Source organism: Acanthisitta chloris, unplaced genomic scaffold (assembly GCF_000695815.1).
Source record: "Acanthisitta chloris isolate BGI_N310 unplaced genomic scaffold, ASM69581v1 scaffold1563, whole genome shotgun sequence".
Lineage (NCBI taxonomy): Eukaryota > Metazoa > Chordata > Aves > Passeriformes > Acanthisittidae > Acanthisitta > Acanthisitta chloris.
In genome coordinates this window covers 24890-49388 of record NW_008664127.1, presented here as the reverse complement: position 1 = coordinate 49388, position 24499 = coordinate 24890, and the positions used below count along the sequence as shown (strand labels likewise).

The 24499-nt window shown below is 43.4% G+C and overlaps 1 protein-coding gene across 1 annotated transcript in view; it reads right to left on the bottom strand.

Moving 5' to 3' along the window:
• BCAS1 (breast carcinoma amplified sequence 1) overlaps window positions 1–24499 on the bottom strand; it is a 38878-nt gene that overhangs the window by 2295 nt on the left and 12084 nt on the right. The window contains 8 exon segments of the mRNA XM_009071193.1: window positions 2849–3115; window positions 6196–6261; window positions 10741–10819; window positions 10821–10900; window positions 18129–18332; window positions 18602–18637; window positions 21664–21804; window positions 24383–24427. Of these exon segments, the coding sequence (XP_009069441.1) occupies window positions 2849–3115; window positions 6196–6261; window positions 10741–10819; window positions 10821–10900; window positions 18129–18332; window positions 18602–18637; window positions 21664–21804; window positions 24383–24427 (918 nt within the window).

Genomic DNA, 24499 nt, shown 5'->3' with positions numbered 1-24499 from the left:
CACTGTGACATCCTCCTGCTCCATACCCTTTCCCAGAGGAATCAACAGGCTCAGGAGAGAGTGAGGTTAAACGGAGAAAGATCTGAACAGGAGCTCAGTGGGCACAGGGAGTTGCTGCATCCCCTGTTAAATATCTCCTGCTTCCATTGCATCAGCATAAAGCTGAATTTTTCTGCTGAGTTGTTACCAGATATTCGAGCTGTTATCTTGAAATGGAAATTCTGACATTGGTGTATGAGATCTAATACTTTGAGATTAATGATTACACCTTCCTGGGGCTTAGTCTGATCACCTAGGAGATGTGGAGATTAGTTTTTAGGAGCATTGCAGTACTAGGTTTCTTAGGGATGGGTAATCCTGGGGATATTCAAGGAGAGGTAGTTATTTATGTGAGAGACCTCTCATACACAGAATTCGTTGTGGGGTTAGTTTTTTCTTGCCAGTTTAAAAGTACAATAAACTGACCAAATCAGCTATAGTGTTATCAAAACTTCCTTCTTTTAAGGTTTTTTTTTGTGTTGATGGGAGAGGGAAGCTGCAGGAATACCATTGCAACAGAAGGTAAGTGACTATACAGCCAAACTGGCACAGAACATCTCTACTTCCTCTACATTTATTCAGTGTTTTATCCCCCCACTAATCTTTTTACCTCTTCACAATCTCCTGTCTTGATCTAAAAGCTTTTTCTTGCCCTTTGAATCTGAGACACCTTTCCTGCCTCTCTGTGTCTTTCATGGACTTACCCTTGAAACCATATTTCTTTGCAAGCTTTCACTTCCTCACCTCTCCCTTTCTGGAATAACTCTGAATTTATATCTATTGTTAAACTCTAGGCAAGATTTTTGGATACAGCTTGGAGGAATGACACCACACAACATCAACCATGATGGACAACAGATAAACCCTTTCTCACACAGAGGCTCCAGTGAGATTATGACAAAGAAATCTCCAGACTAGAGAAACAAATCTCAGTTATCTCCAGAAATAACAGATGTAGTCAACATTTGCCTCATTTCTGGACAACCTATGCTAGAAAAATGTGGCTGCCTCCATCCCCTCCAGCTGACACGAGATATCTGTCACCACCATCTGAGTGGGTTAGGTAAGACAACTCCTGATCTCACTGCTGGGGGGAGCAGGATATGACTCCAACACACCTTGTTTGTGACTGGATTACCTTACACATGTGCACCAATGCTGTGCACAATGGAAATTCAGCCAGAATTTGGAGGCAAAGTGGGTGAGGAAAGAAAAACACACATTAGCATGTGTTTGTTTGATAGCCTCAGTGAGTTCACAGATCCATATAACAATATCTTGGCTTAGTAACATCATGTTAAGCAAGAAGATTTCTCCTCGTGGCTTCACTGGAAGCCAAGATGAGTGGAAGCCAATGCAAGTTGGTAGTTACTCCAGGTGAGCACTTCCCACTTGAAACTACAGGAAAATCCACTGCTTCATGGTGGACCAAGATTTTATCCCAGAACAACAAGGTGAACTGAGCTGTTGCTAATCTATACTGCAGAATCTTTTAACTCCCCTTGGAACATGTCATTCTCTTGGCAATGCAAATTGCTCTCTGTAGGATACACAGTAATTCTGTGAAATGTGTGCAAATTACACATTTCTGATGTGGAAAAACATCTGCCTCTGAGTGAGTCACACTGGTGTGCATGGCAGCCTGGCTTTATAACCCAGGGCCCTAACAGGGCTCATTTCAGCTCTTAGTTACCACTTCAATCTGTATTGCTGGACTTCTCTCCTTGAAGGAATGTCCAGCTCTGTTTCTATCCCAACAGCCTCAGAAGTGAGGGAGGGAAGGAAGGGAAAACCAGCTGTATGTCTCTCAGGGCAGTCAGATTCACTAGGAATCCTTGCAGGTAACAGTCACATCTGCTCAGTTTCTTTGCATCATTTGTGCTGAAGCTCAGTTTGCACTTTGCATCTTTCCAAAAGATGCTCAAAATGACCCCATAGTGCTGTGGATTCATTGCTGTTGTGGCAATGTGAGCAAAGAGGAGCAAGGTGCATCTTTCCCATTGATTTATAAAAAGCCTTGAGAGGCAGTTCCAGGTCTAACCTGTGCTTCTGTTTCTACATTAGCCTCTACATATGGCCAAGCAGAAAAATAACTCTCCATCTATTTAATGCTCTGAGGAATCACTCGTTGCATCAGTGACACTAAGTCTTATGAAAACTCAAAGTTTCAGTGTGCTGAACTCTTTCATTTCTACATTTCAGGTTTCAGTGAAGGCAGCATAGCAAATTTAGGTCAAGATTTAACTAAAAGCAAGAAGAAAAAAATGCCACCTGTAGTTTTCCTGTGCCTTAACTAGTCAATAAGTGATTTCTAACACAAGGTGCTTATCTTGTGACCACTATGGTTGTTCCCACCCACCCTTGATTTTGTCTTTGCAGGGATGTCCCAATTGCTCTGAAGCAGCAGCTGAACCACCATCAGGGCAGGCAGGTTGCTCTGGTAAACCAGCACCACCTCCACTTTTCCCTAGTAAACACAATGCCATTTGTAGGTGGTTCAGTACCTGCTACAGGAGAAGTTGAGTCATCCCTGCAGCCAAGGCATCAACCCCAACCCCAGGGGTGTGGGAACAATTAGAGCTGTCCCATTAGCAAACCAGACCTGCCTGTGAATCAGTACCCTGAGGCTCAAATTTTCCTGCCTTTGCCCAAATTCTGCTGCAAACAGCAGCAAAGTTTTGCCTTAGCCCTGCAAGCTGATGGGGAAGCTGCACTTGATCCAAGCACAAATCCCCCATGGCTTCCAGTCTGCAGGGTGAGTGCTTAAATCAGCTGGGAAATGGCTAAAAAGATGATGAAGTTAACATACAAGGCCCTTAAAAAACCCTCCAAGTGACTGTCTCTTCTCTGTCTTCTTGTAGGAGTGTTCCTTGGAAGTGTCTCCTCCGTTCTGGATGGAGTCAGTGTCGGTTCCTTGCTGCTCCCTGGAGTCTGGCTGCTCCCTGCTCTCCTGTTTGCTGCCTTTCTGCTTGCTCAGCTCCACTGGGGCCTTCTTGTCTTTTGAACTCTCTTTGCTCTTGTGGCCCACAGGTTCTCCTTCAGCTGGGGCAACTGGTCTCTCCGTGGCGTTTAGCGTCTGAAGCAGGTTCAAACAATGGTTATTTTTAGTGAGGAATGTCAACGGTTTTGGAAGGAGATCCATCAATACATTCAAAAATGAAAGGCCACCTGGCAGGGAGAAGTCCTGCTGGCCAACAGGTTTTCATTTACAGAGCTTGGGATGAACTCCTGCAGCCTTGGCTCAGGGAAGGACTCCCAGGGAGCTGCTAGAATTACTCACACGAGCAAAGGCTGCAAGATCAAACCATCCCTGCACAGATCTGCTTTATTTATGGCTGTGTCTCTGCTGAAGGTGGTTTGGGAGGCAGAGAACATGCATGGAGACAGGCAGAGTCACAACCATGCACTGCCCACAGACTCCTTCAGTTTTTGCATCCCAGCCCGTGAAAGCACCCAAAAAGTGCAAGGAGGAAAATTTGGGAGAGAAAAAGAAGCAAAAGATACCATAAAGTTAAGGATAAAACCAAATCAGCTATAAAACCACAACACTCCACGCAAAAATTAACAGCACAGAGTTTGGTTGTGGAAGGTTACAGCATAATAGAAAATATCATGTGCAAGTGCAAAAGAAGAGGCAGCAAATATTCCAAAGAAAAACAGTGACAGAGCATCTATTTATAGCAAAGGAAAATATTCTGGAACTCAGAGAAGTGTGGGATATGTTTGAAGTTCACAGGAGAAAAATCATATCTGGCAACCAGAGCAGGAGACAATGCAACTGTCACTGTTTGGAGGGTAGAAAGTGATGATGTTTTTGCCTGGAGTAATGGGGAGAAATTGGAAGAGGGAAATTTGGGTTAGATTTTAGGAAGAAGTTTTTCCCTGTGAGGGTGGTGAGACACTGGCACAGGTTGCCCAGGGAGGCTGTGGCTGCCCCAGCCCTGGCAGTGTTCACAGCCAGGTTGGATGAGCCTTGAGCAACCTGATCTCCCCAGGGCAGGGGGTTGGAGCTGGATGATCTCTAAGATCCATTCCAACTCCTTAACAATCTATGATTCTATGAAAGGCAAATTTAACCTTGTCTCTTTCCATCTGACTCAGTTTAACTCTCAGTCTGGGAGCTCTCAGCTCCTGCTCTGTTGGTTAGTTAACAAGATCCTTCTTACTTTTATTTGTCTGAGCTCATTTTTGAAATGCTGCTCTGGTGCAATTGCAAACGTGTACATTTAATTCACAAACCACCACAGCACCCAAAATACAGCTCTGAGACTTAACATATCCGAGTTCAAAGGTACCAGAAGAACTTCTAACCCTCATTAACACACTGTGAAATCTGTGGGTTTGCTCCGTGGGTGTAAAATTAGTGTCTTCCTCACCACACACACTTGGTTGTGTAGGTGCCTCATATCCAGCATTGCAGCCAGACCTGAGCAGGATACACCAGGACTATTCCTGTGAGCAGGTTGGGCCTTTGATGTTAGTCAAACAAAACACTTCTAAAACATATTCATAATACATTTTCCAGGCAAAATAAGAGGGGGGGAAAAATCCTATCAGATAATCTCTTTGAGGTGTTTCATATTAACCTTGAAAGGCAGGAAATTGGCATATTTTATATTGATGGGAGCAGCTCAGGAAATACAACGTGAAGGCTATGAATAATGAAACATGTTAATGTTTCTTATTCTAGAGGGGGAGCTGCACCTGCCAGACTGCTTTTCCTCTCTCAACACCAACAGTGCCACTGAAATAAAGAGGAAAAAAAAGAGGAACAGGATAGAATTTTCCCCATCACATCACAGCAGACCTTAATCCCAAGCTGCTTTTTAAGGGCAAAAAGGCAGAGGCCAAAATATCTGCAGGTTTTGGATCAGTGCTGAAATCATCTCTGCAGCATTCAGGATGGCAGTTATGAGAAGTGGAGAAGGATCACAACATTCCAGAGCTATGAGAGCATCATTTAAGGAGATCCTTTCACAGAAATCCCAAAAAAGGAAAAAGTCAACAGCAGATCCAGTTTGCCTTGAGCTCTTCTTGCAATAAAACTTACACCAGGGCAAGGGAGAGAAGACTAATAAGTTGATGTACAAAGATGGGAGGAAAGTGGCTGCTAATTAAGAGAATAAAAGTAGATCCAGGATTGTAACTTTTAGTGATTTACCCAAATCACTTCACAAACCTCTTGTGTGAAATAAGGAACAAATGTCACAAGACCTTCGATATTTGGGGTGAATAAAGCTGAACCTTGGTGTACTAGGACACTGTGAAAACATGAAATAAGGAACAAATGTCACAAGACCTTCAATATTTGGGGTGAATAAAGATGAACCTTGGTGTGCTAGGACACTGTGAAAACACGCAGAGTGAGAAAATTACCCTTAATTCCAAAAGGCTGTTTTGAAAAGTCAATTTTCAGTACAACTTCAGTTTTGCTCTTAGAGGAAATCCTCTGTCAATGCACAGAATGTGTGTTTTAGCTCTCATTACTGAATGTAATTCCCTGGGTATCTTGACTTACAACAGGTGAGGGTTTGGCTCTCACCCAAGGTAACAGTATTTGTAGTCCTAATGAAAATGTGATTTTGCTGAAGCCTTTGAGAGCCATGAAGGATATAATGTAAATGTCACACCCCAAGTTTTGCTTTAGCTTTTATGAGCAAAGAATGAAAGAAACAAAAAGAGAATAAGAAAAGAGATTTTCATGGCTGTTGTTAAATTGCAGTGCAGAGTTTTCTTTCTCACTTTCAGTTCTCTTTTATAGAGTTTCCACTTAAATGATCCTTTCCTCAGAAGAGAAATAAATCAAGAGAGTAAAAATGATTCTAGCTAGTCTGATTTAGTTTCACTGCCTAAGCCAAAGTATATGCAGAGTGTAAAAGAGAGATAGGAATCAAACTGTTATAAGAACAGGAACACACCTGCAGAAAAGCTTTTTTTCTTGATAGTGATCCTTTAAAATCTTGTGTAATAGTATGAACAGGTAAAGTAAATAGATAAGTGAAGAAATCTGCAAAGATGTGAAGCTCAGAGACCATGTAGCACTTGTCATTCAGTGATTTTCTGTTTCAAAAGGGAGTATGGAAAGTGGCAAGAACCCATCACCAGCAGATGAGGAAAGAACCCATCACCAGCAGATGGGAAAGTCCAGGCACTTACGTGGTGAGTGGGGCTGGAGCCATTTACCTCTGCTGCCCTGGTTGTCTCTCCATCACCTTTCATTGACTACAATAACAAAGAGTTACAGGAGTTCTCCCAGGGTTCCTGCTTGAGGCATTCATTCAAATAAGACAACACACATGAATTGAGGTTTGATTTCAGGCCACTCTTGGCAACACTAAACCAAACCCAGACACTTCAGAAACTCACAGAATGATCAGAGTTGGAAGGGACCCTTGAGGATCATCTAGTCCAACTCCTGTCCAACAGGACATCCCTGAGGATCACACCCTGTGCCTGAGAGCATTGGCCAAACACTCTTTGAGCTCTGTCAGCCTTGGGGCTGTGCCCACTGCCCTAGGAGCTGTTCCAGCATCCAAACACCTCTGGGGGAAGAATCTTGTCCTAACATCCAACCTAAACCTCCCCTGACACAACATCAGACCATTCCCTGGGTTCTACCCCTGACTGTCAGAGAGAAGAGGTCAGAGCTGCCCCTGCACTTCCTTCCATGAGGAAGTTGCATCCAGTGATGAGGTTTCCCCTCCCCCAGTTTCCTCTTGTCCAGGCTGAACAGCCCAAGTAACCTCATCTGCTCCTCCTATGGCTTCCCCTCAAGGCCCTTCACCCTCTTTATTGCCTCCTTTGGATACTCTCTAAGAGCTTAATATCTTTCTTATATTGTGGTGCTCCAAAGTGCACACAACATTCAAGGTGAGGCTGGACCAACTCCACCAATTGCTCTGAAATCCTCACAGCTCCAGGACAAATTTTTGCTGGTTTTTTTTTTTTTTGGCCATGTGATTCTCTCTTGCAAGTCAATTTTCCCAGTAAGGCCTGAGACACATGGATGAGGTCTCGGAGGACCAGAGATCATATCAGCCACTAACCAAGACAATGCTATCAGTGTAGTTCTGAGGAGAGATTTTGCTTGCTTTTCAGAGCCAAATCTCTTACATGATCTAGTGGGACTTCCTCTCTATTTAACCATCCCACTAAATGCATGTCCTGTGAATAATTAAAACCCACTCAGCTTTATAAGCATATTTATATATTTTATCATCAGCATCCATTATTTTTCCCCAATTTTTGCTTTCCAGTTTATGCTTTCAGTCTATGAACATCTAAAGGATGGTCCTCCTTGGTGCCTGCTCTTCCCAGCCTGGACAATCCAAGCAGACCCTGAGGCTGTAGCACTGGAAGGTCACTCAGAGCAAACCTTGACTCTGCTGTAGCTTTTTAAGGTACAATCCCCTGTTTTCATTTAGATTTAACAGTGGGAAAACCCTATTATTACAAGCTTTGTGACAATTAGAGGAAGGTTCAGCTACAATTAGTCACAACAGGAATCGTGTGTACATTTGTAATTAAGAATGTGTTAGAGGGTTCAACGTGGTTTTTCTCCTGAGCACAATCTGAGCCACAGAACTGAGCAGCAAAGTGCCAAATAAACTCCAGAATTTCAAAGTGCCCAAATTTAAATGTCATTTCACATTGCATAAGTTCAATGAAAACAATGAAAGGATGTGACTTTTGTTCTAAAGATAGATCAGGCAGAGTTGTGGTTTTCTGCAGCTTGTACACTTGTAACTTGAAGCACAACAGAACATCAGCTCAATCCTATGTACAGGAGCAGCAAAGTGCCAAATAAACTCCAGAATTTCAAAGTGCCCAAATTTAAATGTCATTTCACATTGCATAAGTTCAATGAAAACAATGAAAGGATGTGACTTTTGTTCTAAAGATAGATCAGGCAGAGTTGTGGTTTTCTGCAGCTTGTACACTTGTAACTTGAAGCACAACAGAACATCAGCTCAATCCTATGTACAGTGTTATTAAGTACACTTGTAACTTGAAGCACAACAGAGTATCAGCTCAATCCTATATACAATGTTATTACAAGGACCTAGTTCAGCCTCTGATTTTCCTAAGAAACCACAGAAAATCGATCTGTAGCAGCAGCATGACAGAAACCCAAACCACTCCATGACAATTCATTACTTGCCACAAATGGTGGGACAAATTCTCCCTCTGGAACTGCTCAGCCTCTTGCCTGTCTGTGCTCGTGGGGCTTTATCTGTGCAAGAGGTTGCAGCAAAGGAGGGGAGGAAGCACAGTGTGGTCTGCCTTAACACTGCAGGAGACAAACCCAGTCCAGAGCATACCAAGATGTGTTGTGATAAGATCTAGTTCGGGTATCTATTTCAGCAAGTCCTTAAACGCCTTCAGAAATAAGAGTTTGTGCTAAAACAGTGTGATCAGTGTTACTTTCTTCCCCCCTATAAACACTTCAAAAACACAGAAAAAAAACAACCCTGCTTTAACTCTGATAATCCATCTTTCTTTTTATTTTTTGAACTAAAAATAGCAGAGTAAAGATCTTGAGGTCTAGACAAAGTTCCCTCTTGCTGCCAGCAAGATGTGTATGCAGTGATCCCAAGGATTTCTCTCTAGAGCACTGCTGACCTCCTCTCCTTGCCTTTGCTCAGTTAGGATTGCTGCTGCTGCCTAAAGCTTCCCAAAAGTTTTTCTGCCCCAATAAATGTGGATTGACACATCTTTGAAGGGAAGAGGGTGAGGACAGGCTATCTTTACTATATTTTCATGAATTATGAAGGAAAGTTAAGTTGGGCCAACACAATATTTTTATTCTGTTTGGAAATTGATAGCCAAAAGCAGAGCAGATTAACACCGAAGGTTTCAAAAAGCTGCAAAACCAGTTACAGAGTTAATAAAACTCCGTTTCCCATGTGGGTAGATGTTTGTCTACTGGTTGTGTATTTTGAGGCTGAAATCTGGCTGAAATCCCTGTTATGATGAGGGCAGTGTTACATCTACTTCTAACACAGCTTTGTTTTCTTCCATGGTGACTAAGATGGGTGTGGAGCAGCTTTAGTTTTTTAATGGGTGCCTTTTTTTGGTAGGGTGACATGATTTGAAGTCAGGATCACCACAGACATTAGTGCTGTTCCCAAATCCCTTTCTGCATGCTTAGCATGTGCCATGATGACAGAACTATATTCAAGATGACAACAAGTCCCCTCAGATTTAGGAATGAGGTTGATGTTTTTCCAAACTGACTGATTTTAGGAACTCTTATGTGGACTCTTTGTTAGGAACTGCAATGATAGGACAAAGGGTTCAAACTGAAGGAGGAAAAGTCTGGGTTAGATGTGAGAAAAAAGTTTTTTACTATAAAGGTGGTGAGACATTGGAAGAGGTTGCCCAGGGACGTGGTGGTTGCCCTGACCCTGGTGGTGTTCAAGGCCAGGTTGGATGAGCCTTGAGAAACCTGATCTAGTGAGGCTCCAGGGCAGGGGGGTGGGTCTAGATGATCTGTAAGATCCATTCCAACTCCTAAATTCTATAATTCTCTGACAGAAGTAGGTTGGGTGCACAATCACTGGCTGAGATGAGGAATGTTTGACTCCTCAAATACACCACAGTGGCCATGGAATAAAGTAACTCCAAAGAACAAAGGTAAATACACCCATCCCAGTCTGAGCTGAGGCTAATGAACACCTGAAAAGAAAAACTAATCTTTAGGAAGTAAAAACTAAAGCAGGGTTTGTTTTGTGGTTTGTACCTCCTATGGTCTGACTCATGAGTTTTAGCCTTTGCCACTGACTGCTCACAGGTATGTCCCAGCACTTCCCTGGGCTGGTCCTTACAGCAGCTGATGAGAAACTACATAGTTCACATTTGAATGTTTAAGCCACTCTGATCCCCAGCACCATGAAACTGCCTGGAAATAAACCAGCCATGATTATAAATAGAACTCGTCCCTACACATTGTAAACTTTGCCAAAATAGATTCATTGCTATATAAATCCTCAAGGCCTGCTATAATTTTAATCAGAAGTGTTATTTCTAGACTTGGGGGATTTTCTTTCCTGGCCACTTTTCTAGACTCTTTTGAGGAATCCTGTCTGGCTGTTTGTAGACAAACTCATCAGGAGAATTTCACACCTCCAGCCACAAGATGATATCAACCACTTGATCACCTCAGTGGTTTCCTTCTTCCCTCCAGTCTTCTGGGAAAGTGGATTAAACTACTTTATACCTTATTTTCCCTATCTATTGGACTCTGCAGCAGCAATTGCATCCTTGTGCATGCCAGTTCAGCTAACCTACAGCACCTGCCAAAACCAGTTGTGCACTAAAAATACAACACTTTGAAGCAAGTGCAGAACTCAAGGTGATACAGCATTTGATGTGACCAGCGGGAGGTGGGCTGGGAGATGGATTCCTCCAGGAGCATCTCCCCAAGGGAAGGGGTTTGTGGAGCTGAGGTTTCCTCGGTGGCTCAACCCCTGGAGCTCCCTGGGCCACCTGGGAGTGGGAAAGGGCGAGCAGAGCTGCTCGGCAGCCGCGAAGGTTCCTGGAGGAGCCGCGAGAGGGAGATGCAGGATGAGGAATGGGACGTGGGGGGTCAGCGACAGAGCATCCTCTGCAGCAGCATCCCTGCGCCCTCCAAAGAGCATCCCAACAATCCTCCCCAGGATCGCTTCCCTCTGCACTCCCGGGGAGAAGAGCTTCGCTTACCAGCTTGAAAAACTTCCTCAGGTTTGCCTTGGGGGTTTTGCTTTCTGCTCCTTTGGGTTTCACTTCTGTGGCTTTTTGGCTCATCTCTGTCGGGAGCCACAGCCTCGAAAGCCACTTCAGCTTTTTCACTGCTTACAGCCTCAGCTTCTTCCGAGGAGTTCTGAGGTTAGGAAATGTTAAGAAAGGGGACAAAACATTCAGACTTAGTGAGGATTTGGTCTTAAGGAGGTTACAAAGTGCTGGAGTAGTGCAGGGAGTTGGTACATCAGGAGCAAACGGGGCACGAAAGCATCTTTGGCTTCACTGATCTCTGCATGTTGCTTCAGGAATTTGATTCATCCCAATTCCAAACAGCAAACAAGTGTACAAATCCCACCAGATTATAGAAATTGAAGAAGCCACTGGAATATAGCCCAGGGAGGTGGTGGAGTCACCATCCCTGGAGATGTTTAAGAGGCATCTGGACCTGACACTGGAGGATCTGGTTTAGGGGTTACAGAAGTGACAGGTTAATAGTTGGACTTGATGATCTTAAAAGTCTCTTACAACCTTGATGATAGAAATAGCCTTTCTTGAGTTGCAGCACCAGTTCTCAAAGACAAGTATTTAGCTTTGATTTCAATTTAAAAGATACTTGAAATGAAATTACAGCAAAACATGTCCCGAGTAGATAACACTCAGGTAAACCCAGTAAAGATGAGCAAGATCATACCCAGGAATGTGCACACAAAAGCAGAAATAAGATTAATTAAAACAGATAATGGCCATTATTAATCATTAAAACTGTACAACATCCTTGTTAGGGAAGTACAGGAGTGCAGCATCCCAGCCCAGCATTCTCAGGCTGGTCACATCCTCCCCACCAGCTCCTCTCCCCTGGTGCACAGATATAAATGACTTCTCGAGGTACAAGGTAGTTAAGTAGCTCATCTATTACTTCACCTAATTCCATGGGTCACACTCACCCTCTTTGATAGTGCTGACCCTGATTGCAGTTCAAGAAAAGCTCTGGGTACTCAGCAACGTGGCCTTTAGAGAAGGATTTTGGGTCCCACTGAGCTTTTGTGAGCTACTGGAAAGTTCCTTCTATTATAACAGTTCTTCAAGCAGAGGCATGGGGTTTGGAAATTCCTCTGCGATATGGATCCCCAGAAGATTTATTGATTCATCTCCTGCATGTCTCATTCCACAGCCTTCTCAAGGCTATCCTGGGAACACTCTGTTTAACTGAGCCAGACCTGTGCAGAGCAGGATACAGGAGCAGGAGGTCCATTACTGCTGTGGGAGGTGGAAGCACAGGCTGAAAATGCATTTTTAACTGGCTATTCTGCCTTTTATAATTGTCCTGGTAAATAACATTCATCTGTGCTCTCAGGATCACTAATTAATTCCCATCTCACTGTAACTATATAAAGAAATATCTTCCTTTCTGCCAGAAAAAAACCCCTAATATTATGCTAATAAGCAGGTAATTTCACCTGGAGCAAACTATCACAGAATGGTTTGGGTTGGAAGAGACCTTCATCTATTTCCAACCCTCTGCCATGGGTAGGGACACTTTCCACTGACTCAGGTTGCTCCAAGCCCCATCCAACCTGGCCTGGAACACTCCCAGGGATGGAGCAGCCACAGTTGCTTTGGGTAACCTGTGCCAGTGCCTCAGCACCTCACAGGGAAGAATTTCTTCCCCATATCCCATCTATCCCTCCTCTCTGCCAGTGTGAAACCATTCCCCCTTGTCCTGTCACTCCAGGCCCTTGTCATTAATCTCTCTCCATCTTTCTTGGTGGTCTCTTCAGGCACTGGGAGGCCACAATCAGGTCATCCCAGAGGATCTTAGGCTTCCTATTAAAAATCATACAGATTTACTCTAATTATCTCCAGAAATCATTCCTGTATACCACACCTCCCTCAGCAAGGCTGAAATAACTGATGCTGAAGATTTTCTCTGATGATTTTGGGATCTTACAGACATCTATAAAGGCCTGGTCCAACCTCCTGCTCAAATCTGCCAAGGAACTTGTGTTGAGCTCTTGATAGCTCCAAGGCTGGAGGTTCCATAACTTCTCTGCAATCAAGTCAAGGTGTTGAGACATGCTGGGCCAAAAGGAAACTTTAGAGACATAACAAAATCCTCTTCTCCAATCCAGCTGACCACATGCCCATGGTATATGACACCCTTGGGTGAGGCAGAGAACACTGTGTAAGTCAGTGGGAAAACCCCTTCCAGCAAAGGTTTTCTGATATACTTTTAAGAACAGAGTCTTTCATTTTTGCTCCTGTTCCCCCTAAAAAACTAGAAGAAAAATTTCCATCTGAGCATTCAAGGAAATCACCAAGGTGTCTCTGGCAGGAATGGAAAGTGAAATAGGACAAGATGAATTCAATAAATTTTGAGTGACATTACATTAACCTAAACTGTCCTCTAGAGCAGAGGGCTCAGTTCTTTACTTCACCTAGGAGAAACCCAACAGTTATAGCAAGTCTCATGACTAATTTGAGGAAGAACTTGGTATATAACAATAATTTGCAAACAGCTCAGCTCTTGCAGCTTCAATAAATGTTCTCATAACAGTAAGTTATACCTATAAATTGCCTCAGCTGAGGTTGCTGCATTTATAGGTCCAAATTCTGCCTCCAGTTTCCTTCAACACAAACTGTAACACATTCAGCCTGAGGCAGCAGCTATTGCAGTTATGCACCACAGAGACAGAAGTACTGCTGGGTTATTTTATTCTTCTGTTTTAAAGGCCAAATTTAGAAACCATTTCGAGCTACATTTGTTTGAAGTAAGATGAGCTCCATCCCTTGTTCTTCCTGTCACACAACAACTTTGCTTTCTTTTTCAAAATAGCATTTGAATTTCTCTTTGCTTATTGTGTTCTGTAAGAATCTTTTACTAGGCTCTTTCTTTCCCTGTGTTTGGAAAGGTTTCACATTCTCTTAAATGAGTGTCCCTTCATTTTCTTTTAGCAATAAGCTTATTATAACAGTTGTGGTGGAAGGTTTGTGTCTACTCTAAGATATCTTCTGGTTCTTACAGACACTCTGATTGGGGAAACTATTACTACACCATTTTCTTATCTAGGTTCCTGCCCATACAAATTGTGGCCTTGTGAGACTGTAACTTATTTTATGACCTGGATAACTTGGATAAGAGTTTTCCTTCTGCTTGCTGCATCTTTCCTCTCAATGGAGATAAACACTACACCCTGCTTTGATCTCCTGCTGGAGTCTGAACTGGCACTCTCACTGCATTTCATTAGACACAAGGAACAGTTCTTCTTTCCCTGGCTCATCCCTTCCTTATGAAGCAGCTTTTCTTTTCAACAATATAGGCAAGATGACCTTTTGCTGAAGAGATTTCCATTTAAAAGAGTAGTTGTGCTTGAGAGCTGTTCCTGCTGCTCACAGACACCCAGGCAGGAAGCAGAGAGGGTTAGAGAGACACTAACCCACCTTCCTGTGCCAAGGCAAAGACAACAGAGGTTGCTGCAGTTAAGGCAGCTCAGCTTTGGCCATCACTGTGCTCTCACACCTCCACCCCAAAGCCTCCTGTGACCTGAAAGTGCCACTCAGCAGACCTTGAGCTGTAAGAGCTCAGACTATGAACCACTGTGAGCTTAGAGTTCCACCACACAAGTCTGACCAGCCCAAAGGGAGGTCTGACCACACTGGGTTGGGGAGGGAAGGTCCTGAAATGACCCTCAAAGCCATTGCTTACTGCTTTCCTCACTCCTTCAGCCATGGGGAATTCTCTTTTGAGTTCCTTCATCCAGCAAAAAACATTCAGGATTTTCCTCCCTCCTGCCTGATAGATGTTGTGCATTTCAGGATGGAAACAGGTAAACTACTGCAGGAACTTGGCAAATCCTGGATAATTTTAATGTTTATCTCACGTGCTCCACCCAAATATTTATCTTGGCTTTCCTGTGGCAGAGGATGGTGGTAGGCTTAGCAATAAAAGGTGATACTGGACGTGGAACTGCTGGAGCAAGTCCAGAAGAGGCCATGAAGTTGCTTAGGAGACACATCTGAATGATAGACATGCTGAGAAAGTTGGGGCTGTTCAGCCTGGAGAAGAGAAGGTTGTGTAGAGACCTCAGGAGAGGGTTCCAGTGTCTGAAGGGGCTACAGGGAAACCAGAGAGGGACTCTTCATCAGTAACTGGAGAGACAGGACAGGGGGAAATGGATTCAAACTGAAAGAGGAGAATTTAGGTTGGATATATGGAGGAAATTGTTCCCTGTGAGGTGCTGAGGCTCTGGCACAGGTTGCCCAGAGCAGCTGTGGCTGCTCCATCCCTGGGAGGGCGCCAGATCAGGTTGGATGGGGCTTGGAGCAACCTGGGCTGGTGGAAGGTGTCCCTGCCCATGGCAGGGGGTGGAATGAGAGGTTCTCTAAGATCCCTTCAACCCAAACCACCCTCTGGTCCTATATTCTGCTTCACCTCAGAGCTAACCATTTTACTGCTTGTACTGTCAGCACATAAATGCCCCTCAGTAAAAAAGGGCAAATTTTTCTGCAGATGTCATCTGGCAACAGAGTCACAACAGCTTAACATTCTCGTTTTTAAAGAAAATATATCTGCTTTTTGAGCTGGTTCACAGACAGCCTGAATAATGCTGCCTTGATCACCTTCCACCATTTCTCCTGGCCTGCTTTGATCAGATCAAAATGAAGCATCATGTTTCTCTGCCCTGATCAGATATCCCCAAGGCCTTGAAACCAGCTTTCCAACACAAATATTGCAAATTACTCACTGGAATTTTCTCTTAGTATTCCTTATAAAAAAAAAATGCTGACGTGACAAACATTTGAGTAACAGCTCTGAAAATCCTCGTGCAGCCTGATCAGGAAACAGGACAAACACAAAGTGGTTCCCAGCTGAGAAGCTGAATAAGGAGGTTTTTTTTCCCTTTACATATTTATTCATCTGTAGTCAGAGCAGCAGCATTAACTGCGACGTGTTGACAGGCACTTCATTAGCTTCACTTTGAAGTGAAAGCTCATCAGAAGATGGAGATTTAAGAGGCTGGATCTGAATCCTGGAGCTATTGAGTGTTGTGGTTGCTGTTTGGTAGTTCAAAAGGAAAACAGTGCCTGACTCTGAATTATACACCTATTTGAGCAGTTGCAGCTTCAATTCTCTGGCTCAGCAAAGGGACAGTGCATTAAGCCTGCCAGAAAGATAAAAATCACTGCAGGAAAAAATAGACACAATCTTCAGATCAACTTAGTTTGAGGCTAACCTATAGTCTAAGGACTTTTTTTTTATACCTCTATCCTCATTTTTTTTAGCTTCAAGCTGACTGGGTCACAGGGTCTTTCATCAAAGAAATAGAATATTCCTCTCTGTGAGGAAAACAGTAAAGCACCATCAGCCTTTTCCAGGTAAGGATTCAGTGCTCAACATGGCAGATTCTTTTTAAATTCCTTAGGAGAAATTCACTCCAGAAAACTTGCAAAAACATTTGGTCTCAGCATGACTCCAAACCCATTCGACTAAAAGCAGAAAGAGGCTCATTTTACACAGCTCAGATTTCACATCCTATTGTGATCCAGTGCGTTTGTGTAAATGCTTTAACCAGCCCTTAATATATTTGGCAATGACAAAAATCTGCTTGGAGTTTAGAGAATTGTCCACAAACCTTTCTAGTCACTGACAGAACCAGCTGCTGCTGATGTAGAAGAAATTAAATGCAGCATTATCAAGTCACAGGAGGGAAAGACAATATTGGGACAAAGTTTATACCCTTGAGATGTTTGAGATCCAAGGACTTCATATGGAGATAGTAAAAGGTGCTCAGAGTAGGTACCAAGACCTAGTTTAGCTCTGATATGAGATCTAGGGTTGGACTTGATCATCTTTGAGGTCTTTTCCAACCTGGTTGATTCTATGATTCTATGATTTGTGGAGCTGGTGCTCCCTGTGGGCAGAGCCTATGTTAAACAGAGCAGCAAAACATCTCTAACTATGTTAATTTGGGTTGATAGTTCAAAACAAGGTTTTCAAATCTTACCAAAACCTTATCAGATTAATTTTTTAAACCAGCACCACCAATTCTTCCCCCACAGGAGTCATTTTCACTGGTTTTTTTTTCTGCAAGAAATTGTTCCTTTCTTCCATGCTTTTTCTTTTTAAAAAGACCTTGTTACTTCCTTATGAAATGACTGACTTCAGAGCAGATTTATTTCTGTTTTACACTGACACAAGCCTGCCAAAAGGGCTCTTTTTCCTTATTCCATCCTGATGTTCAGCACACATCCTGCTTCCCAGCTCTGTTTTCAAATAAACCAGACTACCCAGAGGAGGAGGTTTCTGTAGCAACAACTATATAAAACCCTTCCCCTCTCCCTCTTCTTCACAACTTTCCTTTCATTCCAAGTACCTGATTCACTCAGTTCCCCAAGAAATTAAGTCCCAAATGTTTCAAGCTTCGATCATTTTCAAGCACATTTACTCTGTAAATATCTAAACACCTTCATTTTTCTCACAGAAATAACATAGCCAAATTGTCTCCTCCCAGCTCAGGAGGGAAAACACAGCTAAAGAAGCTACAGGGCTACTCAGGCAGCATCTGAGTGCTTGGAAGCAGTTAATTTCTGGGATTTGAACTTGAGCAGAAGCCCAGAAAAGCAGTTTTTCAACATACAGTGATTCAGTAAAGTTTAATACAGCCCTTCTTTTAATTGAAGTGAGGGAAGACTAAACCTTCAGCTTATAAACCATAAGGATCATGGAAAGAGGAACTGCGTTTTCAGAGTTCTAATTTTAGTATAAATCATTATTCAAGCAGAGGAATAATGTGACTTCACAGAATCAGTTAGGCTGGAAGGGAGCACAGTGGGTCCTGTGGTCCAACCTCTCAACCCAACCTCCCTCTTCCCAAGCCATCAAGCTCAGACTTAAAGACTGACCCACTCTGGTATGGAACATTTTTTGTTGAATAAGAACAGACCCACCAAATTCCAGGTTTTCAGACATTTAGAACTAAAGCAAACGGCTCCCAAAATTGAAATGAGTTTTTATACCCATCTCTCTCTATTAATAGTGTGATTTGGTAAAGAATGATGTGATCTCTGTGGGATTTTAAACCAGTGTGTTGAGTTGACAGAGAATAACATTCCTTCTTCTCCATACACATCAAGAGCACTACAGGCAGGTGTGTATTTGTACATGCACTTATCAGTCATTTGGCACGTGGGAGCTGCTCATCTCAGCAGGTTTGGCTGCTTTGCATGTACATGCACTTATCAGTCATTTGGCAAGTGGGAGCTGCTCATTTCAGCAGGTTTGGCTGCTTTGCTGTGACTCTACTTAGCAATCACTGCCCTTGCAGCATGAAGATGAAGCTGTGGGATGGATGGACCAGCTCCCAACGTACCTTTTTCCAGAAGAGCTTGCTCAGTGGCATAGGAGTGGTTGATGCTTTCTCCTTCATCACCTCTCTGGAGGTTTCACTGGCTGCTGCCTGCTGTGGGGCTGGAGGCTCAGGGGCTTTGGGGTTCTGCTTCACTGTCTGGGGCTCTTGAGAGGGAGGGACATTTTTATCTGATTTCACAGGGGTAACAGGCTGCTGCTCAGTCCTCTAGAGAGAAACACAGACACACAGACTGTTGTGGAGGACAAGATACTTGTAGCATCTTCAGGCATCACCTGGTGCAGGTGAGCACACATCACATAGGTGACAGCTCACAAACTGCATCCCTGCCCTTCAAACTAAGTGACAACTTGAGCAAAGGACACAGCAACCCACCCTTCATAACAGCTGAGTAACTGACAGAGACTGAAAACCACAGTGAGAACAATTCCCCCTTGCCTGAGTTACTCACAGGGAACTCCAACCATCCTACTCACTTTGGTGTTGGTTGTCTGTTGGGTTTCTTTTGCAGCCTGAAGGGAAACAAAACACAAAGACAAATCTGTCTGAGGCAACGTCAGCAGTTCCACAGGTCAGGAATTGTCTGTCACAATTGAGTTGAGTTTTAGGAGAGGTTTGTGGATGTCCTGGCTCCTGCAACCATGGGAACTGATCCCTGGCTGTGGCAAAGCTGCCCCAGGGACTGTCAGCTCCCAATCTTTCTACCTGGTGTTCACCTGCTTTGTGCTTGTAGCCCTCAGCTTGTTTAAAAATGTTTGTTTGTATCCCCATTCCCACATGCCATGTTTTCCCATTCTGTTCAGGTAAGGCATCAGACAGGGTTTGAAGATGCTAGCAGGGATTTCTCTGTGCCAGGTCTGTGTGTGCAATACTCAGTGCACACACACCAGAGCTGGGTGTTTGCCACAGGGGAGCTGCACACCAGGAAGTTTTGCTTTTTGGGATACAAAAACTACAGACAGATAACTGCCTGGAAGCCAAGGGCACAGAACAGCAGTAACTCAGGAGGAGCAGCTCTGCAAAGAGCAGCTCTGCAGGTGCTGGGGGTTGGTTTAGCCCATCCTCACTCACTTTTGTGCATTGGGTGGGATTTGCTCTTCTGTAAAAATATCATTCTCAGGAATGGGTCTCCCACTTTCATCAAAACACACAATGCCAGGAGAGATGCAATTTGTTAAACTCCTTCCTGGGCAGTGCTGCACACCAGTATCTCCTGACCTTCACACCCAGCAGAGCTTTACCTGAGCTGTAAAAAATACCCCAAAACCAGCAGCAAAAACTGAGCCAAACACCCTTTGTTTTGGCAGCCTGCCCCAGGCTTGGGGGATTCCTTGAAAGAATAGGTGAGAGCTCTTTTGCAGGAGCCAAGACCCTTTTTGTGGTTAGCTCAAATGAACAGGATCCAGAGCAAGTGGTAAGAGCAAGCCATGGACTGGCACCAGCACTGGTGCTGAAAGGGAGGAATTAACCCTTCTCTTCCAGGTGAAGATTCCATAAATCAGCACAGTTACACTGCAAAACTGGCATGGAATGCAGGGCAGAGGTTCATGGATGGGAGTGAAGGAGCAGACAGGGAGCCAAGGGTTGAATGCCACCCAAACTCATGGCTGAGGTCAGATGGCCAAGTCAAGCTGGATTATGGCTTTGGGGTAGGATGCACATTGCAGTTTGAAGACAACATTCATAAGTTGCTTTACAGTTAGTAATCAGGTAACACAGGAGACCTAAAAACAATGTTTCTGCTAACCCAATAGTCAACCTAATCTGAACTAAGGTGCAGAGAAGTGTATTTTGCAGAGAAAGAACTTTCAGAGGAGGTGGTGAAATGATTAACATCATAGATTACAAATACATAGATTAAAATGATAATTTCCAATAAAGGAGTTGGTTGCCTGTTGATCTAGTTCACACATCATGGTAAGCATTGCAAAGGAAAAGAGAAAACCATGTTTTTTTTTAATACTAAAGTGCTAATTTCAGGGCCTACCTGAAACCTCACTGCTCTGGTTTGAATTGCCACTTTCAATCAGCTTTACAAGCAAACTGGTGGCACCAGTTTCATCCATCCCCTTTACTCTTAATATGCCATAAATGCTGTCTCAGTTATTGCTTCTGTATTTTCTGTGTGGGGGAAAAAACCCTCTTAAAATAAACTTGGAAACAAGAAAAAGCTATTTTCAAAGTAATGACATTTCATAAGACAGATTTTATTGGGGTAAAAATGTAATGTTATTGCATTCTTTCAAGATAATTGCTTTAATTCAGGACCAAAAGTCTTTAAAGTTCCATTAAATATTCCAGTGAAAGCAAATCATCTCTCCCTACAACTCACTGCAAGATTAATTGTTGCACAAGAGCCTTAAAAAACACTAGCCAGGTATGGCTTTTACCAGGAAACTCTAACTCATTATCAACAAGTAACTCATGTTTTAATGGCATTAAATATCAAAATATCATTATTATAATGATATAATAAAATATTAGGCATCAACGTAGTATATACAAGATGAGATCTTAAAGCTGTTGGCAAGAATTAAAGGCTTAAAACCATTGAGAATATTATTATTATTCCTTCAGCAATATGCAGATGACATTTTTCATCTCAAAAATGAGGCAGTGGAAAGAACATTTTTGTTTGGAAAATGCATTAGAGAACTCCCTTTGACTTGTGCCCTTAACTATAAAGCCCCTAACTCACCAAGCAACTCCACGTGGGTGTTTGGAGGGAGCACTGAATATTAAACACTTGCCTCCCCCAGTGAAAGGGTCTCTGCTGCTGCATTCCTTGGGCTAAAAGCTATGATTCTTTGCTTCCCTGCCACAGCAGCATGGCAGAGAGAGCAGAAACACAAAATACAGAGCTTGAGACCAAAGGTTTTCAGCAAGTTTTGCTTAAGAGAAAAGCTAATACCCTCTGAAACAACCATTTGCATGAAAATCAGGCATTTTGAACACTGCAAAACCAGATTTTTATCCTCCAAACTAAGCTTGTGCTTCAGCCAATGATTACTTTTCATGCTTTCAGTGAGAAATAGCTATTCCTGCAGGAAAAACCATGTTCCAACCTTCTCTGTGCCTTATCAGACACCCCAACTGACCAGTTGTAGCCACATGATGGTGGATGTTAATCATCATTAGGCCTAAAGTGGAGCTGGACTGAGCTCTCCAATCTGTCCTACAGCTGCAGACTCTGCTCACATCTCCACAACTCATTGTTTCTCAGCCCCCTTGATTTGATTGCTGGTTTTAGTGGCCAGGGAGGTTTAGTCAGGGTTAGGAGGTGACTGGGAAGCACAGAACGGGGGAGGTGAGTGGGATTGTGCCAGAACCCTGAGCTCACAGATGGTCTCACAGGAGGATATTGCACATGGGGATGGTTCTCATCAGACCTGGCACAGTGATGCTCAGGCAGTGGCTCTCAGAGCACTGCACAGCTGGCCAGAGGCTGATTGCAGTTACCCATGGAACAGCTTTGCCCTGTGACAGGAACCATCTGTTACTGCTCAGGGTTCTGCCTTTGCTTGAGGTTCATACAGACCTTATGCCTAAAGAGTTTGCTAAAAGTGCTGTGTCCTAGCCTGGGACTGTCTGCCTTCTTTTTCTTGGTGCCTTTGGTTGGGGATTCTGGTGGTGTCTTCGGAGCAGGTTGTCCCCCATGGCCTTTCTCTGCCTTCCATCCCTTTTGTGCAACAGTTGAGAACTTATTGCCAAGGTATTTGGTTCATGAAAGACATTCAGACATTCACACATGTAGTATTGAAAGCAAACATTTCCCTTTTTGCCCTGCACAGTGGATCAGGTTTTCCTCTGAGTGATTCCTCAGTAATGCTTAGACTTTTCTTCATGTGAGTAGTAAAAGAAAAGCTAAGGCAACACAGTTAATTCCAAATTAAACCACAATTTTCCCCTAAAATCTCCATTAAATCAAAACCTAAATCCCACAGAGACTGAGATTTCTGTATTTTCAGTTCATTTGGATTTATGATTTTCAGATAGGCAAATATATAAATCTTGGACTATATTTTCAAACTCTTTATTGCAGTATAATAGGGACTTTCAAGTGTTTTGCATAATGCATTATTTAGGAAAGGGCACTATGAATATTCATGAGCTGCTACAGAAAGTATTTCTAGTTTGCACTGATGTTCATGAACTTAGTTAAAAATGAAAGTATCAGAAAATAGTCATCATCAACTGCTACTAAAAGTGTTGACTGAGTGTTGCTTCCTCCTCCTCCCAAACTAAATATCCTGAGCCAAAAGGGACCCACAAGGATCAAATTCTAACTCCTGTCCCTGCACAGGACATTTCCAACAATCACAACATGAGAATTTTGGGGCTGCCCCATGCATGGACAAGCACTGGGGTTGGCCACAACTTAGAGGGTGGTTGGAAAGCTCCAGAGTACAGAAAGTGACAGATGAGCAGGGGAAGTTGAGATCTTGGCCTCAAGGTTGTGTCCCTCAGGGCAGTCCCCAAGTGCTTTGTGCTATGAAGAGGCTGTGGCCAGTCCCATTTTAATTGTCCCTTTGCCCTTGCAGGATCCTGCATCATTCTCAGCATTCCCAACGCAGAGTGACACGGGAACAACTGCGGATCTGCCACAGAAGGCTCAGATCAGTGGTCTGGGGCAGATCTGCTCCTCATGTCCTGGTTTGTATGACTTGCAAAGGATCAGTTCCTCCAAGGAAATGACTTTTTACCTCACCATGGATGCAGTGACAGTCATTAAGGGTCTGCTCAGGCTGCTGAAGCACACAAGGCTTCAGCCAGCTGGTTAGAGCTGGAGGCATTGCTGAGGGCAACTTGGTGCTAGAAAACACAAAGGTTCTTCCCTCAGAGGTGTTTGGGCACTGAACAGCTCCCCAGGGCAATGGGCACTGCCCCAAGCCTGACAGAGCTCCAGGAGCCTTTGCACAACACCCTCAGGCAGCTGGTGGGTTGTTGTGGTATCCTGTGCAGGGCCTGGAGTTTGATGATTCTAGTGATCCCTTCCAACTCAGATGTGCCATGAGAAAGGCACAGCACTCCCCAAAAAGCCTCACAGCACTTGAAGAGGCTCTGACTGCACAGAGGGCAAAGCCTCACTCGACAGGACTTCACCATTAAGGCACAAGTCGTTTCCCAGGAAAAGTATAACCATTATTTCCTCTCAGCTCAAAATCTGCAGCTTTTCTAATGTGACAGCTGATAAATTAACCTCTTAAATATATTTTCCCCTTAATTAAGTGACAGTGTCATATCAGGAAGATAGTGAAGATAAAAGAATTCTTAGTAAAAGAGAACTCCCATTTCACCTCTGTGTAATGAGTTTGCATATCCTGCCAGTCACCTAGGTTTGTTTACCCTCCCAGGTGTGATAGCAAACCAAACCCAGACAGCATATTTGTTTCCAAATGAGAGCACACCAGCACCAGAAGTCACCTGCTCCAGGAGCACATGACAGGGTCAGGTATGCAAACAGCACTGAGCAACCACATTTTTCACTCCTTGTTCAAAGAGCTGCAAGTCTCACTGAACCAGTGCAGTTTGGGCACTGCCTTTTCTCAATGTCTTGGAAGACTTTATCCCTGGCTGGTGATTTGCAGAGCTGTTGGGCTATAATCAGGGAGTGATGTGTATCCCCCGTGGCCTCACCAAAGACTGACTTCATTTTAGTACCAGGCTATACATATATGTGTCCTGTGCAGGGCCAGGAGTTGGACTAGATGATCCTCAGGGGTCCCTTGCAATTCTGTGTGTTCTGTGATAGCAAAAATTGAATGGGACAAGAGGTTGAAAGATATGGGCATCAGCAGCTTTGTTTTCTCTTCTAGGGATTTTGGCCACTTAATATTTGCATGGAAAAAAATTCCTTGTTTAGGGTTTTATTCTGTGTGTCAATTGAATTTTGTCTCACTGCAAGAAAAACTTCTGTTCTATGAGCAAAAATGGAATTTTCTGAGGATTCCAGAGGATTTCACTGCAGGGAACTAAAAGTTTTAGATCAAGGACAAGTCAGAGCAACAACCAAAAGCATTGCCAAGTCATCATCAAGCCTGCAGAAAATGCAGCAGTTCAGACTTTGATTGTAACAGATGATATGAAGAGCTGCACTGTTTATTCCCATCTTCCTTTCAAATGTATTCACAGGGGAAAAGTATTTTCAATTACTTCAAACTTCAACAACAACTGGGGAAAAAGTAATACACAATGAAGAGGAAATCCCTGTGACAAAAACATCTAGTGAGCAGTGAATGAATGAGGAATCTGCCTACCTTGTCTTCAGAGTCACTTTTGGCTTCAGCTTTGCTTGAGGAAACCTGAAATATATTTGAGAAAAAACAGTCACACTCAACCCAATCTTTCAAGAGACCTAAAAGAGCCAAAAGCAG